The 18,479-nt window shown below is 37.4% G+C and overlaps 1 protein-coding gene across 1 annotated transcript in view; it reads right to left on the bottom strand.

The window, feature by feature from the left end:
* Nucleotides 1-103: 103 nt before the first annotated feature.
* GOLPH3 (golgi phosphoprotein 3) overlaps nucleotides 104-18,479 on the bottom strand; it is a 50,595-nt gene continuing 32,219 nt past the window's right edge. Inside the window, exons 2-4 of the mRNA XM_047866737.1 lie at nucleotides 16,823-16,954; nucleotides 10,501-10,615; nucleotides 104-2,025 (exon numbers count right to left, since the gene is read on the bottom strand). Coding sequence (XP_047722693.1) covers nucleotides 1,601-2,025; nucleotides 10,501-10,615; nucleotides 16,823-16,954 — 672 coding nt within the window. The 3' untranslated portion in view covers nucleotides 104-1,600. The remainder of the gene's footprint in view (nucleotides 2,026-10,500; nucleotides 10,616-16,822; nucleotides 16,955-18,479) is intronic.

Below are 18,479 nucleotides of genomic sequence, written 5' to 3'. Positions count from 1 at the left end.
ATAAATAAACTTAAAAGAAAAAAAAGTATTACCACACTCAACTAAGGCTAAGTAAAAATTAGAAAACTATGGTAGAATACAAAAATACAAATGACAGGCTTGCTCTGATTCAGGCACTTTCAAGATCATAGTTTATTTATTACTTCAGATAAAAAGATAGTATACATATTAGGGAATCCCTTAAAATTCAACTCTACAGTTATACACCATCTAGTACTTTTGCATTGAATGTTAACCAAAAAAATCTCTAAACACCTGAAAGCCCCACTATTAACATGAACTATGGTAATAAAAAATTTGACATTTAATTTGTTCAATATATAGTATTTACATTATGAAACCAATGCTGATACCATAAACAGTGATAAAGAAATAGTAAAAATAAACTTTAAAAAGCAAAGGTTTATTATCCTTACAATGTGCTAATCATCATAATTGTATATAAAAATTAAAACATAGCAGAGCTTTCTGTTACAAAATTCTTAATCATCTGAGTTGTAGTCATTACTTGCTAACAATTTACATGCAATATCTGCTAAAACTGACATTTGATTTGTTTTCCCCCAAAAAAGTATGAGTAGATAAATGACATTTAAGAGCAGACATTAATTTACCTGTGGACAGAAAAAGAAAAAACTGTACTCAAGATTAGTACTGGTCACAAGCCTCTTCCCTATAGAAACGATAGAAACATTTAAGACCAAAAATAATTCCAAAAGGAGATGCATAGGCAAAGGGTGCCATGAATGGCACAGCTCAAAAAGTCTTGGGACCAATCAGACACATCTTTTCTCTTTCCTTCAATGATGAGAGGTCTATTTTGCCATCAAATAATACGGACTGAAGCAAGTGAGGGGCACCAGGTGTACAACGAATGAAATCTTGCAAAATACTAAGATGGAGGCAGGAGTGGCCAGAAGGGGCAATTTATATAGAATTCAAACTATATACAGCATATGTGGAATGCGGCCCACCCCGATCCGGCTTTGTGAAACAACTGGACCTTTAGGATTTAACAGTTAAAATTACAACAAGTGTAATAATACAATAGATTTACACGGGAAACAAAATCCAAGGGGCATTTTATATTATTTACTGTGTTGTTTCAATTTAAAAATAATTTTGCTAAGTATACATCTCAACTGAGGTCTATGTATAAAATGTCCTAATAGATACAGATATTTACCTTTGGTGAGTAAAAGGCCTTTTTGTGACTTCTGTCTGAATCGTAGGCAGAATGCTAGGTGTACGTGCACACGTGGGAAAAACTCAAGTTGAGGTAATCCAAAAGATGTGCGTGTGAGGAGACTGGAGTCACTTTGAAAGTCAAAGCGTGCCAGAATCCCAAAACAGGTTAACAGTGAGGATGGCAACAAGGAATGGATTGCCAATATGGCAGTAAAACTTTTTTTGAAAACAGAAAGAGGAAGGCCTCTCGTACCAGCAGAATCCTGCATACATACAAAAAAGAAAAGCCACCCACCGTTTCATAAAACAAAAGCCAATTACAGTGTGGAAAGTACAAACTGCAGAGAACCAGAAGTCAATAGAAGAAAACCTACTGGTTTACATGAGAGAGAGAGAACTTCGTTCTGAGCAGCTACTTGGTGAACGCTGCCACCACCGCCCACAGGACCTCGTTGGTGTTGGCCTTCAGACACTCCACTTCCGGATCTAAGTCGAGGAGCTGCCGTACTCTCTTGGTGGCTAAATCATACTGCTCGTCCAGAAGGGGAGCGAAAGCATTCTCCAGGACGTCGGAGGCGTGGGCTAGGTAAATGAGGGCCAGCAAGCGTTTGTCCATGCGGTGAGGGTCATTCACCCATTTGTCAAGAACAGCTTCCTGTACCTTCTTGATGAGGCGCTGCTTGATATTGTTGTTGGTGAGGGGATGTGTGGTCATGTCAAAGAGTAGGAAGTTCTGTTTCTCTGTTGTCAATACGCCCTTTTCCACCAGGTTTTTAGCTAATCGTTCCCGCACGTTTCTTAACTGATAATGCAATTTTAACGGATTCCATGTCTCACCTAAACAAAAGATTTCAGAAGTTAGAAATGACAGGTATTATACTGCTAACTTTATAAAGTGTACTACTAAAATAAACAATAAAATTTGATTTCCACCCCCTCTAAACAAATAAAAGAAAACTCAACTATTTTTCTTGTCAACTAAACCATGAACCCCTTGAGGGCCAGGCCTTTGGATTCTAAGCACCCGTCACGTTTTCAGGCACAACAGTTACTCAAATGACCAAATTGAAAGCAGTCTTCAAACCAGGTACCCTAAAGTGCAAATGAGCTAAATACTAAATACATTCAGCCTCCCTCCAGCTGTTGTCAAAAAGCAACCAGAGCAAAATGTTTCTTTTCTATTTAGAAACACTAATGTGCAATAGAGACACAAAAGAAAAAAAGTTTCCTGATTAATATACTATTCCAGAAACTGCTACACAACAGCCTGCAAAGCTAGGAAAGCCTCTTTGGACAAGGCTGTTCTTTGATAACAAATTAATACAAAGCCAATTCTAGAAGGACAAAACACTTTCACCATTTTAATCCGGTCACCTATGCACATTTCCTTTCAAGACAGAAATATTTAAAATAAAACCAAACAATTTTCACAAAGATAATTTTTTTCTCTAGAGAAAGACTAGAAGGAAATGTATCAAAATATTAACCTTAGTTTTCTTTGGGATAATGTGTGACAAATTTTCTTTTTTGTACTTTCTATATTTTCTGAATTATCTCTAAGGAACACATAACAATTTTTTTAATTTGAAAAAAATACTACAGCAATTTTCCAAACTGGGACGTGTTAAAGATCAACCACGGGCACTTTTGTTATATGAAAAAGCAATAAGGTTGAAAAAATTGTTTTAATGTTTATTTATTTAGAGAGACAGAATCCTAAGCAGGCTCCATGCTCAGCATGGAGCATGACGTGGGGCTCAATCCCACGACCATGCGATCATGACCTGAGCTGAAATCAAGAGCTGGATGCTTGACCAACTGAGCCATCTAGGCTCAAGGAACCCCCAGGGTGAAATTTTATAATACTGAGAGAAAACAAACTGGATTGTCTACTACAGGACCCACTAGCCACATGGGACTATTAAATTTAAATAAATAAAAAACTCAGTTCCTCAGTTGTACTAACCATGTTTCAAAATGTTCAATAGCCATGCATGGCTAATGTCTACTTACTGGACAGCAAAGAAACAGAACATTTCCATAATCACGGAGAGTTCTAGTGAAGAGTGCAATCTTAAAATATATTACTATTTAGTTGACCATAAGCAAAAGTATTTTATCATATGACTTAACAATAAAGAATATGGGGCTAGGATAGAGTAATCAGGCCTGGACTTCTACAATTAGACCCTTTGGCCTTCCATAAATAGAAACCTGGATAAAATATATGAAACAACTGCTTTCCAACACTAGTCAAAAGGCAGTCCAGAGCTGTGACCCTTGAGAGAAACCTAAGTGAGCCATACTTTTGCCCAAGCTTACTATCCGATAACACGTCCCAGGGAGCAAAGCAGGACAGAAGACCTCAAACAGAGCACAGAAGTTTTAAAACAAGCAGAAAAAAATTTTAATTGAAAATTTAAATTAAACAAACTAGAAAGACAGAGATCAGAGTTCCAAGAAGGCAAGGCAGCTGAAATACAAAGGCAGAGTACTGGAAAAGAGAGAGCTATGCAGAACAAGAGCTCTAGAAACCTGTACAGTGTTCCTTTGAGTCTGGTTGAAAACAAAGTCACACAAGTTAAGATGAGAAACTCTGCAGGGGTAGGCAAAGAAAAATTAACCAAAAGCTGTAAGCTGAACAACTGTAAGTGTTCACATGGGGCTGGGGAAAATTTGCGTGCCAAGTAGCCTGAGTGGAAAGGTCTCACTGAACATCCAAGATATTCAGAAGGGACTCCAGAGGATCACACCTTAGTACTAGGCCTAAACTAGCCTTTGAGAAAAGGCTATTCTAGACCTGGCCCAATAAAGCTTAAAAACAAACTGATCCACAAGTAACCTAATTGCCTATCAAAACAAATTTCAAATTTCAACATTAACAACAGAATCCGGCATTCAACATAGCATTCACAATGTCCAGCAACCAATAAAAATCACTAGACTTGCAAAAAGCAGGAAAATGTGACCCAAACTGGGGGGGGGGGGGAGGGGGGGGAGGGGGGGGGTTCAACAGAAATAGTGAACCAAATTAGACATGACCCAGAAATGACAGAGATGATGGGAATTCGCAGACAAGGACTTTCAAATGACAATTATAAATTTCTAAATAATTTAAAGGAAAACCTGAATGCAATGAAGAGAAAATAAGAGCTATTTTTTAAACGAATGATCTGGAAGTGACATTCTGAATTTATGATTCACTCTATAAAACTAGGGACTTGAAAAAAACCTGTCAAATAATGAAGGGCTGGTGCCATGAATTATTAAACTGAAGTCATCTCCTGCATTAAAAAATATATATATATTCTTTTCCATAAAAACCCAAGCTTCCAAAAAAAGAAAAACAATCATTGCATTCAATTCCCTTGGTAACTTTGAAAAGGAAAAGAAAAAATATTTGGGGCCCTATTAGATTTTAAAACCTAATAGTATAAAAGAGAAATGTAATTAAATAATAAATTAAATTCTACTTATTTCAATTTCTAGTGTTAAAGAAACCCATGCCTACATTTAATGTTAAGAAATTATTAAAAGTTACTTGATGAAGCATTACTGCCTAACAGTCGTACCAGGCGAGCTCTGGAGCCAGATTGGTTACATGTGAATTCCAACCTGGTCATTTACTAGCTGTGCAAACCTGGGCAAGGTTTCTTACCTTCTCCATTCCTGTTTCCTCAGCTGTAAAGTCAAGATAACAACTCTACCCACCTCACAGGTTATTATGAGGATTAAATGAGTTAAAGACATATCCAGTTCTTAGAACAGAGCCTGGTAACAAGGCTAGTTATTATTTATTCATGCACAGAATCAGCACTCTGAAACAATTTAATGTGTTCATAATGGCCTAAAAAAATATTAGGAACTAACAATACAAATGTAAGATATTTCCAATTCTGAAAAGTTTTTAAATCAAGTGAAGGAAATAGATTCATAATATAATTAACAAGCCTGGCAAGAATAAGATGCGTAGGACCATAAAAACAATATGAACAAGGAGCCTAGAGGGAGGAAGAAATTATTTGGGTTTGACGTAAGGGGCATTTCTAGGGAAGTTTCTGGGGAAAGAACTTTCAGGTTCAATCCTGAAATCCAGCAGGATTCTACATCCCATGAAACAAAGAAGAGCCTGCATTACAGGCAAAAGAAACAACAAAGTGGACAGGCAGTGACTACATGCAGAACATAATGAGACCTGGAAAGGAGGTACACATCTTTCCAAAATGTTACGACTTTCATTTTTTAGATGTTGTACCAACCCACTGTCCTCCCCAACTAATGCCTGCCTGCTGTACCTTTCACCAGACAGATTGGGGTTTGTTTTCTAGTATCATCGGCATGTGGTAGCAGCCTAGGACACTAAGCTAGAATTGGCTAGGTTGTGTTTTCTGACCGTCAGAAATTTAAATAAACACAAAATAATCAATAGCAAATTTATGTAAAAGCCCATAAAAATTATAGTTCAACTTTAAAAATAACTGTGTTTATAGTAACTGGTCAATTATCAAACAAGCACTTTTCCCTAGCAACTCATTAGTCAAATAGAAAGGTATTTATTCCATGCCCCCAGAGGGTATCTTGGCTATCTAGTTCCAAAAATGGCAGGGGGGGGGGGGGGGGCGGGCAGAGGGGTGGGCAAAATCAAGATTATTCTGAGAAGCCCATAGTTTAACTTCTCTTTACAGATCTAAAAACACAAAATCCCTCTAATGCTGCTTTACAATGATTTTTTTTTCATTCTCATGAAAAATCAATGGGATTAGCAATTTACAACTCTGTGCTGAAGTCATACTGAGGTTTATCCTCACTGTATGCAAAATTAAATCTTATATATTACAACCAATGGAACAAGCAATGCTCACGAAGTTCGTGTGAGAAATTTCTCAATTCCAAAATATGCTAACTTACAATTTAGTGTTACTACTAAAAATAAGAAGAGTCTAAACACAGACTTACTTCAGATAAGGCATTCATTCCATTTATGATTGGACCTTCTTCTGGCTATAGTTAGTTTCTGCCTCAGAGAAGTAATAAAAAGGGACTCAGACATCATCTCCCTTTGCAGCAACTTCCTGGGAAGGGCAAATCTCTCATGCTCACTCCAATAAAAAGGTTATTCAGACTACCTCAGATATTTGAAAAACGGAAATCTCATGTGCAGAAGGCTGAAATAGTGCAGGTAATATGCAGATGTTGTTTACTATTTAAAAAAAATTTTTTTTTCAACGTTTATTTATTTTTTTGGGGGGACAGAGAGAGACAGAGCATGAACGGGGGAGGGGCAGAGAGAGAGGGAGACACAGAATCGGAAACAGGCTCCAGGCTCTGAGCCATCAGCCCAGAGCCCGACGCGGGGCTCGAACTCACGGACCGCGAGATCGTGACCTGGCTGAAGTCGGACGCTTAACCGACTGCGCCACCCAGGTGCCCCTGTTTACTATTTTTAAACTCCCCAAAAAGGTACAATAAAATAACTGACTGGTGAAAGTGTCTTGGCATCCTGACATTTCTGCCATTTATTTTAAGAAATAATAATAAATTAAGCTAAATCCAAAGAACAAAGTCACCTCTGAGATTAGCATACTTAAGGCACCAGTATAAACTGGGATGGGAGGGTAGCTGGATGAGTGAATACACAATTAAGATTTCCACCTAATTTAAAATGTATAGAATGTATTTGTAGTTCACGTTTTTGTAAAGGAAACTGTGAGCAGTCTATGCAGAGAGGACACGGTTCTTTATGTCCACTGCCCAAAAATTACTTCAGTGAAAATGACACACTGACAGGTACCTCAATAATTTTGCGCAAAAAACTTCTATATTCCTTGACTTGTGTTACAAAACCAAAAGCAGCTTTGTTCATACATCTGGCAGTCTAGTGACGCCTTGTGATCAAACCGATCAACTACAAGTCTTAAGATTTCACAAAGTCTAAAGCATATTAACAACACTAAGTAGTATTTGCCTCAAACATACGTATATTTGTTAACTTTTAAATTAATGAGATATGTAATTGTTTGAAACAACTGGCAGTTTTAGCATGTATAAATGTACAGTGTAAATAATAATATAACGAACACTTGGGGCCTCCTACCCCAGGGAAGTCAGGCCCCACTGTGCACTTAAGGTCACCAACCACCAGACCAACATGCTCTCTTCTTCACATATAATCTCAACTCCTCTGCACATGTCCCTCAACAATGCAGCACAGTACCTAACTTCTGAAGGCCAAGCAGCAACCCCAGACAGGCCCACCAATCTCACCGCTCCCTCTAACCCCTCTGAACAAGAGCACTTCCTTCCTTCTGTCTCATTCTTACCCTTTAAAGACCTAATCCAAGTTTTGCTTCCTCCTCCAATTACCAAAGATCCCCACAATTTCTCTTCTCTGAGCAACTGTACTTTCAGAGAACCATATTGTTAAACCTTAATCAGTTATCGAATTATTACAAATACGCAAGTGTTTCCCAAATGGATTTTAAGATTCTTCAAGCACTTCCTTGATCACAGCACCTGTCAGTAGAGCGATAAAAACTGGTATTTGCCACCACTCATTACCTGGAAGCAACTTAAAATTTTAAGAATTTAAAATTCAACAACTGAACATTTAAAAATGGTCAAAATGGTAAGTGTTATGTTGTGTATGTTTTACCATAATAAAAAATATGCTTTTTAAACAAAATCAGCAAGGTACTAACAGTACCTTCCTGGGGCAGAAAACAGATGCTTTCTTCTTTTAAAAGAAATTTACTTTTTTCTCCTCTCATTCTGGATTCTCTCCTTTTAAGCTGAAATTACAGGTCATTTCCTAATATGTCTGAAACACATAACTAAGATGCTACAGGTGATATTCTAGCATTTACAGCCACTCTAAACTTCAGAGGGTACTGCTTTTTTTTTTTTAATTGCCCTAAGTATTAGCCTCACAGTTTATCCAAATTCCTAATTCAAATGGACACTCTGAATTCCCAACCCAAATGGACACTCAGAATCATTTGCTGAGAATGAAGCGGCCTGTGGCTGACTCACAGCATGAGTGAGAAGTCCTAAGGCTTCTGGGGCTTTGGGGTTGCTTGTTTCCAGAGCTTAGCCTAGCCTAGCCTAGCCTACCCAGTACCAGGTAGCATGAGATAATTTTGAAAACTATTTTGTTTCACAAAATCTTAAGTGTATTTAAATACTTTGGAGAAAGTTTTAAAGACTTCTGCCATCTCTTCATTCTCTTCCATCAGGGGAGAACGGTGCAAGAGAACAGCCCAACTTGATTAAATCAGCACTGATATTGAGTAGTGACAAGTTACTTTCATAAAATGTTACGAAAGAGGTAAATTTAAGATGTAGCCACCTTACATGTTGAGATTCACTCTCCCAGCATGCCATACTTGCATTCCCTACTCCTTGCATGCTTACTTGCATGACAGACATGTATATTGTCAAAGGAAATTTAGTTGTGTAAGACAAGTTAGTAAACCAAATGCCGATGTGCCATTAGCACGTATGATATAAGTTTATATGAAGAGACTGTTGGTAATGGAGGGGTCTGAAAACATCTCCATGGTGCTAAGTGGCACCAAAGTGGGTATCAGTAACGTTAAGACAAGACCCAACTACATTCCATTAAAGAACACTCTGACTTACCTGCCAAAAAAAATTAACTTTGAAAAACCCTGTTTTTCGTCAGTGGAAAACTTAACTACAAATTCTAATCTGCACCACCAGAAGTGGTAATGGGCCAACAACAGCAGCACAACATGAGCATGACACAAAGACTGCTTAGGCCAGTGATCTCCTGAATGATCCATCAAGGTGCAGTTAGAAATTATCAGCACTTCTATTTTTATCTGAAAAAATATTTGCTAATACTGAATATCTAGAGTTAACGTTAATGCCCTCATTGACTCTCTGTCAATGGCCATATGTCATCAACAGGCATAAGTGGAAGACTAACCCAAAGAGGACTGACAACATGCTGGGCAATGTGACATACAGTACTGGTACATGCTAAGCAAGAATCTAGTTTTAATCAAACCCTGATCAAATGGGCAAAGTAATTTTTTTTTCATTTTTTTTAACGTTTATTTATTTTTGAGAGGGAGAAAGAGACAGAGCGTGAGCAGGGGAGGGGCAGACAGAGGAGACACAGAATCCAAAGCAGGCTCCAGGCTCTGAGCTGTCAGCACAGAGCCCGACACAGGGCTCAAACTCACGAACTGTAACATCATGACCTGAGCCAAAGCCGGACGCCTAACCAACTGAGCCGCCCAGGTGCCCCAAATGGGGAAAATTTCTCTTACTCAATGAAGTAGAAACCACCTTGATCAGAAGATCTACAAGAGGATGGCCAAAAGAAAAATGTTCGAAATTAATGAAAACAATCTTGTAAGTTTGCTTTCCATCAGTAAGAAAGAATGAACACTGCCCTAAGCATAAAGTACCCACTGTTGTCCTATTAGCTAAGAATGGAGTATGTGTATTCAATTTTTAAATACACACAAATGCAAAACTCAAAATCTTTTACTGAAAGAACACCTCATAATAGAATTATTCTTAGAAACTGTTTTGTAAGTGGGAAAAAGAAATTACTTGTAAGAAAAATGACACAATGTTAATTACCAATCTCACAACATCTAAATGTTTTTAAAAGTTAAAGAGCAGTGGGGCACCTGGGTGGCTCAATCAGTTAAGTGTCCAACTTCGGCTCACGTCATGATCTCACGGTTCGGGGATTAAAGCCCACGTCGGGCTCTGTGCTGACAGCTCAGAGCCTGGAGCTGGCTTTGGATTCTGTGTCTCCCGCTCTCTCTGCCCCTCCCCCACTCACGCTCTGTCTCTCTCAAAAATAAATAAACATTAAAAAGAAAAACTTAATGCTGGAAGCTCTAAGGAAGAATATTGTTTTACTGAACATGTATCTGCTTGTTAAAGGGAGTGAAACTTTTAAAACTACTATTTTCCCCATTCAGTGACTAATAACTTTTAAGTCTGCCTAAATAATAAGCTTTTGGCTATTTTGTGTAAGTTCTTCCCAAAAGGATTTTAAACTTTTGCAAAAAAAAATTTTTTTTTTTTTTTTTTTTTTTCTTAAGAGGCAGCAGGAACAGGAGAGAAGGGCAGAGGGAGAGGAAAAGACTCTCAAGCAAGCTCCATACTCAGCAAGTAGCTCGGTTGCAGGGCTCAATCTCAAGACTCTGGGATCATGCCCTGAGCTGAAATGAAGAGTCAGATGCTCAACCAAGTGACCCACCCAGGTGCCCCTTTTTACAAAAATCTTTTAAACAGAATTCAGCTTTTAGTTTATACACAAAAGCTTACCACTAAGTAATTCAATCCAGTTCTGGACCGTTTCTGGAGGTTGCGTCTCCTTAACATGCTTTAGAGCTTCATCAAGAAGAACATCCCCCGTTGGAGCATCTGACTTACAGATCACCTAAAATGTAAGCAATAGGAATGAAATGATCACGAATTCTTTTTTCTGACTTCATCTCTTTAAATGAAAAACTTAATTATGCAAAAACTTCTTGAAGTTCTTCACACAGTGTGAATGTTCAGATTTCAAATTAATTCTCTATTCAGAAATCCAACATTGAACCTAACCAGATTAGCCACAATCATGAATGAAAATAAAGTGTGCAAGAATTAGTAAAGACAAATGCCAGAACAGTTGATACTAATTCTTTTCATTGCTAAACCTTAGGCTATTTAATCAAGAAATTCATTTTTTAAACATTTATTAGTTATAGAAATAAACTCAATTATATATAAAAATTCAGTATATGATAAATGTGGCATTTTACAGCAGTGGAGAAATGAATTTTTCAATGTTACTGAAACAAATGGCTAGCCAATTAGGAGTAAAAATTAAGTAAGACTTGGCTCCTCAAGAGTTTATGCCACAATAAAAGATAAAAATTTTAAATATGAAATATAATTTGGCAGGTGAGAAAGTTTTTTTTTCAAAATTGTGACAACTAGGGGCGCCTGGGTGGCTCAGTCGGTTAAGCGTCCGACTTCGGCTCAGGTCATGATCTCACGGTTGAGTTAGAGCCCCGTGTCGGACTCTGTGCTGACAGCTCAGAGCCTGGAGCCTGTTTCAGATTCTGTGTCTCCCTCTCTCTCTCTGACCCTCCCCCATTCATGCTCTGTCTCTGTCTCAAAAGTAAATAAACGTTAAAAAAAAAAAATTTTTTTTTTAAATTGTGACAACTAGCAGAACCTTGAATATACCGATAGGTTGGGTAAGACAATTGTTACACTACAAAACTTTAAAAAAAAATTTTTTTTAACGTTTATTTATTTTTGAGACAGAGAGACAGAGCATGAATGGGGGAGGGTCAGAGAGAGAGGGAGACACAGAATCTGAAACAGGCTCCAGGCTCTGAGCAGTCAGCACAGAGCCGTATGCGGGGCTCGAACTCATGGACCATGAGATCATGACCTGAGCCAAAGTCGGACGCCCAACTGACTGAGCCACCCAGGTGCCCCACTACAAAACTTTTTAAAGTTAAGATGGTTATAGACTCACTCCATCTAAAAGTGGAAAAAGACAAGACTGGGGAACAAGAAGAAAATGCTATTTACTGCTTTGGCCAAGCATTAGATTTCTGCAACCTTCACAGAGTTCTTGGCTAAGAAACAAATTTCTGGTTGAAATTCTCTATAATCAAATTGTAATCTGCTATATTACTTATGTTACCTTTATTAAAACATTACAAAATCTAACTATTATTTTGTAAATGCAGCAGTCTTCCCTTAAACTTATCCTCAACAACTGTCCTTACCTTTCTGTTCGATCTTCTGAAAAGTTAAAAAAAATATATAATGAGATCTCTGTTTCTGAGACAGCATGACCCAACAGAAATATTATTAGAACAAATGTAAGCCACAATTTTTTTTAAACTTTTGTAATTATTTTAAAAAAGAAAGACACAGGTGAAATTAATTTTAATGTATTTGCTTTAACCCACCATAGCCAAAATATTGACATGTAACAAATATTTTTAAATTGAGATATTTTACATTCTTTTCCATAGTAAGTCTTCCCAACTCCAGTGTGTTATTTACAACATGCCCCAGATGCACTAGCCACATTTCAAGTGTTTGGTTCACAGACACCATCACTGTAGCTAGGGGCTACAGTGTTGGCAGATACGGAACATTTTCCATCACCACAGAAAGTTTCGCTGGACAGTGCTATTCTGGACCATGCTTGTAGTTAAGGGGTCAGAGAGAAGAAAAAAGGAGAACCTTGGGAGAAAAAGTTGTATCTTTATACACTGTAGTCTTGCCACCACTTCTTACTTCCCACTTGCTCCTTAAATCCACTGCAATCACCTCATGCCCACCTTCTGAGATGGGTCTTCTATCAGGTCACAATAACCTGGGTGTAGGTGGGACTTTTTTCTTATGAAATTCTCTCACAGATAGATTACTCTTCTCTATCACCTCTGTAATAATGCTACTCTACTTAATCTAATAATCTTTCACTTGTATTAAGCTTCCTAACTAGCCTCCCCAAACTATTTATAGCCCTTTTCAATCCATTCTCCTGATTTTAATTTTTAATTTATTTAAATCCAAGTTATTTTACATATAGTGTAATGATTTTGAGAGTAGTGATTGATCACTTAATTTATCATATATAACACTCAGTGCTGATCCCAACAAGTACCCTCCTTAATGCTCATCACCCATTTAACCCATACCCCCTCAATGACCTTTCTAAAAGGCAAATCTTAGCTCAACGGTTTCTGCCTAAAAGTCTTCAATGTGTAGAGTAAGTTCCAAACCCCTTATCAAATTTCAGCAATGTGTGGACCACTAGTAAATATGCTCTCCCCACACCTTTAATTTCTATTTAGTGTATTTCTCCTTAGAGGAGAGCCTCATTCTTAAATATGAACAGATAACCAAGGATAACAAGATACTAAAATAAAACCTTCAACATGGAGGAGACCAAAAGACAGAAACAAAAGACTTTGAAGAAACAAAAGAAAATTTCAAAACAGCCGTAATATCCTTAGAGATTTAAAGGAAGATATTACATCCCTAAAATAAGAAGGTGTGATTAAAAGACAAAACAAAGCAAAAAACAAAAACAAAACACACGAAAACAAGAAAAGGTCCCTGGAAATCAAAAACATGAGAGCCACAATAAAAAACTCAACAGAGGATTAAAAGGTAAAGGAGCCAAGAGAATGCCGATTATACCTCAATAAAGCTAGGAAATTAAGAAACAGAAAGAAAAAAGACTAGTCAAGAGGTCCACATCAAACTTATAGAGGTCTAGAAAATGGAGCACAGAAGATACAAAAATAGAAGAAAATTTTCTAAAACCAAAACTAAACACTTCTACCACGAAAGAGCCCATGCATAATGATTTTCAATATATGTGCTGTCACAGTGAGCACAGCATAATGAATTTTAAAAGACCCACATCAAGGGACAGTGTACAATTTCAGAACACCAGGGAAAAACAAAAGATCTGAAACACTTCCAGACTGGAAAACAAGTATCACACAATGAATGAAAACCAGAAGGGCACCAGACCTTAACAGCAACTGTGCATACCAGAGGACAATGGGGAAATGACTTCAAAATTCTGTGGGAAAGTAACTTAAATGCAACATTCTATTCCCAAACCGTCAAATAAAAATGAGGTAAAGAAATTTTCAGGAATGCAAAGTCTCAAAACATTTCCTCCCTCCAGGATAGAAAAACAAAAAATACTAGATCCAGAAAACAGGGGGTTGAAAGCAGTAAAATATGACAGGAAGTTCCAGTAGCACCAAATCATAACCAGTCCAAACCAATGTACTTGAACATTTGAAAATTAATAATGCTAAATTTTTTCCAAGGGAGCATGTGAGAAAAAAGAGATAGCTACATAGAAAAAATTATTTTTTAATTTTTTTAACGTTTATTTTTAAGAGAGACACAGAGAGAAAGAGGAGTAGAGGCAGAGAGAGGGACACACAGAATCCGAAGGAGGCTCCAGGCTCTGAGCTCGAACTCACGAACCCTAAGATCATGACCTGAGCTAAGCAGGACACTAAACCGACTGAGCCAACCAGAAGCTCCAAAAAGATTTTTTTTAAAGAAAATTATGAAAACTCTTAAGAAAAAAAAAAAATGAAAGGAGAATATAGGATCTGACATAACTCTGCAGGCAATAGTAACATAATTATAATACTATAAAGTAATTGTTATGGTTTTGCTCAAAATTGCAACATAACCCTATTAGGAAAACTGGGGGTAGAGATAAGTAGTATGTGAGAGAGCCAAATATTCACCTTTTCTTTTCTTTTTTCCTTTTTTCCATCTTTCTTAATAGAAAGTAAACAGCATTTCAAAGTGACTAACCAAGAGATGGCAGGGGCCCCTGGCTGGCTCAGGCAGACAGCATGTGACTATTTATTTTGGGGTTGTGAGTTCGAGCACCATGTTGGGTGTAAAGATTACTTAAAAATAAAATCTTAAAAAAGAGAGAGAGAGAGAGATGGCAGTATAAACTCATTAGAAACATGGAGAAAAATGCCAAAAGAAATAACTAAGAGAACAGCAAGTTAAATAGTGGTCTCCAAGAGGTGTTCATGGCCTAACCCTTGGAACCCTTTACTTTTCAGCAAAATCCCTGTAGATAAGATTAAGTTAAATTAGATCTGGAGATGGTCTGGATTATCCAGGATTAATTAGATCAGGATTATCTAGGAATGAAAGCATCCTTATAAAAAACACACAATGCAATGAAAGCGTCCTTATAAAAAACACACAAAGGAGAGACACAGAGGAGAAAGGAGTGTAAAGACAGAGCACAGAGATGTAGTCAAAAGTCAAGGAAACCCTGGAGCCAGCAGAAGCCAGAATTAAAACACAGTATCCTTCTTGAAGCCTTCTATGAGAGCATAGCATATGCTGGCCTCCAGAACTGAGAGAATAAGGATCAGTTGTTTTAAGCCATCAAGTTTGTTATAATCTGTTAAGGAGACCCTGCAAAACTAATACAAGGACTAAGAAGGACTGCCTCTCAGGAGCAGGACTAAGGAGTGGGTAAAAGTGAATAGAAGATTGTTATTTTTTGTTGTAACTTTTACAATTTGATTTTATAACTATTAATATGTATTACTTTAATAAAATCCATCATTGTTTTTAGTAATCCAGCATTATTTTTAATAAATTAAATCATATGGAGTATTTTTCCAAAAAAACACATCAACCACCTAGTTAAGGTCACACCAACAATGAACTGAAACAGAAAGCCCGTGAGGTAGGGAACATGTGTCTCTTGGCCTCCACTGTACTCCCAGGGTCGAGCAGTGTATGGTAGACTTAAGCACTAACTCAATATTGGACAAATGAATAAACGAACAAAAGAGCAAATAATCTGCTGATAACCAACACAAAGCTAGCTCTTATTCCCACAAAAAGAACCAGTATCAAATCTTTTCATTTTAGGTCAGGGCTTCATAACATTAATGTCAAATTGTTTATAATTACTATAATCAACAGCAATCTATGTGTATGTTTTATTGATAACTATAATGGCAAATTCTTAAAGTTTTCCTCCATAAATCTACGGTTACACAGTAAAACAGAATAAAATTTATATTCTGCTTTATGATACAGTTCTCTAAAACAGTAATTTTAAAACCAATCTCAGGCCAGCTCATATAACTCTACTTTGCATGACTAAAAGTAGATTTAATTTTAAAATCCGATGAGGAATATGTTCTGCTATACAATGTTTACTTTGCATATAATTTTCAAGAACATATAAATGGCTCTCTTTCCTATAGGATTATGGCATATCAATCAAAAACATTCAGTTTTGATCTAAAACTATGTAGATTTCTTGAAGATGCTGTATTAAAGAAAAAACAGTTCTGGGCACCTGGCTGGCTCAGTCAGTTATGCATCTGACTTCGGCTCAGGTCATAATCTCGGAGTTCGTGAGTTCAAGCCTGGTGTTAGGCTCTGTGCTAGAGCTCAGAGCCTGGAAGCCTGCTTTGGATTCTGTGACTCCCTTTCTCTGCCCCTTCCCCGCTATCTCTCTCCCTCTCTCTCTCTCCCTCATAAATAAGCATTAAAAAGCTAAAAAAAAATTGATAAGTTTTGAAAACGTCATGCCCCCCAAGAAACACAATGACAGACTAGAAGAGAAACAGTTTTGAGTATTTCAGACTGAGGATGGAGTTAAGAATCCTAAAAACTAGCCAAAAATAACGATTTATACAGCCTATCACACTAGAGAAGGCAGAGATCTAAAAAGCACATATTCATATTCTGCTAAAAAGACCAACAGCCCATGGACAGTTAATTTGCACGATAACACCTTTGAGTTTTAAAACTAAATTATGTCAGGTCTTTCCAAATTATGGCTTTCAGAAGGAAAATGAAGTCTAGAGTCTTTCTGAATATGTGAGATGCAGTGGCCAGTGAGCCTGACAATGAATTACATGAGTCATTACGTACAAAGAACTAAGAAACCAAAAGTACAAAAAAGATATGGAAATACGACTTCCAATAAAGTCTTAACTTTAAAATCAACTTCCTAGTTAATTCTTTAAAGGTATTAGAAATTTTCACTTTTAGTCAGCACAAACTCTTTAACAAGGATGTTATTTAGCACTCCTCTTACCTTTCTTGTTAACAGACTTTTACGTCTCATTCCACAAGCCTCTAGTTGTAACCTTCCTCTCAGTGCTAATTCAATTAACATACAGCCACGTAATCCAGATGATATACAGTCATTCCAAAATGATGTGTAACCCTAGTTTAAAAAAAACAAAAAGAAAAGAAAAGAGCTAATTTATTTTGAATTCAGATTCAAAAACAAATATTTTTAGGCAAAGTTATTTCTGGTACCTTTTACCTTTATCTTTTCATTATTATAATTTTAAATAAAATACTAAAAACTTACAATTGTTATACATTACTAATCTAGAGTTTCAGGTGTTTATTGTCTTTTCACCACTAACCCTTACATGCAGTTAAACAAATAACTTTGGAAGTCAGAGGTTTAAAACTATGTCTCTCATTCTTCATTAAGTGTTTTCTAGGCTCTTTCAGATTACAAGGACCAGAGCTCACTCACGCAGTTAACTCCTGACTGTAGTTTATTATTAGTACATATGGGCAAGTTAAAAAGATCCGGAAAAACAATCTAGCCCAATGTAGCCTCAAAGAATATTGAAACATCATTCATTCTTTTTAGCATAAAAACACAAAGCTAATTTTTTAATGCTTATTTATTTTGAGGGTGGAGGGCCAGAAAGAGAGGGAGAGAGAATCCCAAGCAGACCCCACACTCAGCACACAGAGCCGGACATGGGGCTCAATCTCATGACAGCGTGGAAGGATCACGACCAGAGTAGATATCAAGAGTCAGACGCCTAACCAACTAAGCCACCCAGGCACCCCCACAAGATTAATTTTGAAAAAATATATTAGCAAATTTATGTGCTGGCCCATGCCTAAAGCTCTGAATAACAAACAGTAAGGCAATCAGATGCTCCACCCTCACTCCAACAGAAATTTAAGGGCAACATGCGAGGTGGAAGAACCACCAGACAGAAGGAGACTGACAGACTATCTAGAGATCTGGGGATACTCATATCAACCAGACGAAGTCTGGGCACTATTTGAGAGCAAATAATTGGGAGTCCTCCAAAATATGAAGCTATGAACTTTGCCAACTACTAATCTAAAGCCCCCTACTCTGGGGACACCTAGATGGCTCAACAGATTACACATCGACTCTTAGATTTTGGCTCAGGTCCTGATCTCACAGTTCCTGAGACTGAGCCCCACTTAGGGCTCCATGCTGTGCGCTCACAGAACACAGCCTGCTTGGGATTCTCTCTTTCCCTATCTCTCTGCCCGCACCGCCCCCCCGCCCCCCGCTTACTTGCTTGCACGCACACTCTCTCTCAAAAAATAAAATAAACTTAAAAAAATTTCTTTAAAAATGTAAATAATAAAGTGCCTAACTCGGAGGAGAAAGGAGAACTTCTAAATGGTTCTCAGAACCTAGTAACATATAGTCTTGGTAGGAGGGAGAGCAGGCCAATGGATTCGCTGAGTAATGGAGGGTCTAGGATTAGGGAGGGACCTAGCCCTTTGATTCTGGCACTTGTTCAAGGTCAGTCTTGGTACTTTGCCAGGTCACAGTGATCAGCCTGTATACAGATGGTGACTGACCATCAAGGTCCATGAGATTCCACTATCAACACAGGGACTTAAATTAGCCTAATAAACTACCACTCCTGAAGGAAAAGGTTTTGGGAAAGTGAGAA

Source organism: Prionailurus viverrinus, chromosome A1 (assembly GCF_022837055.1).
Source record: "Prionailurus viverrinus isolate Anna chromosome A1, UM_Priviv_1.0, whole genome shotgun sequence".
NCBI classification, from domain to species: domain Eukaryota; kingdom Metazoa; phylum Chordata; class Mammalia; order Carnivora; family Felidae; genus Prionailurus; species Prionailurus viverrinus.
The sequence above is the reverse complement of the archived record's forward strand: the minus strand, read 5'-3'. Positions and strand labels throughout refer to the sequence as shown.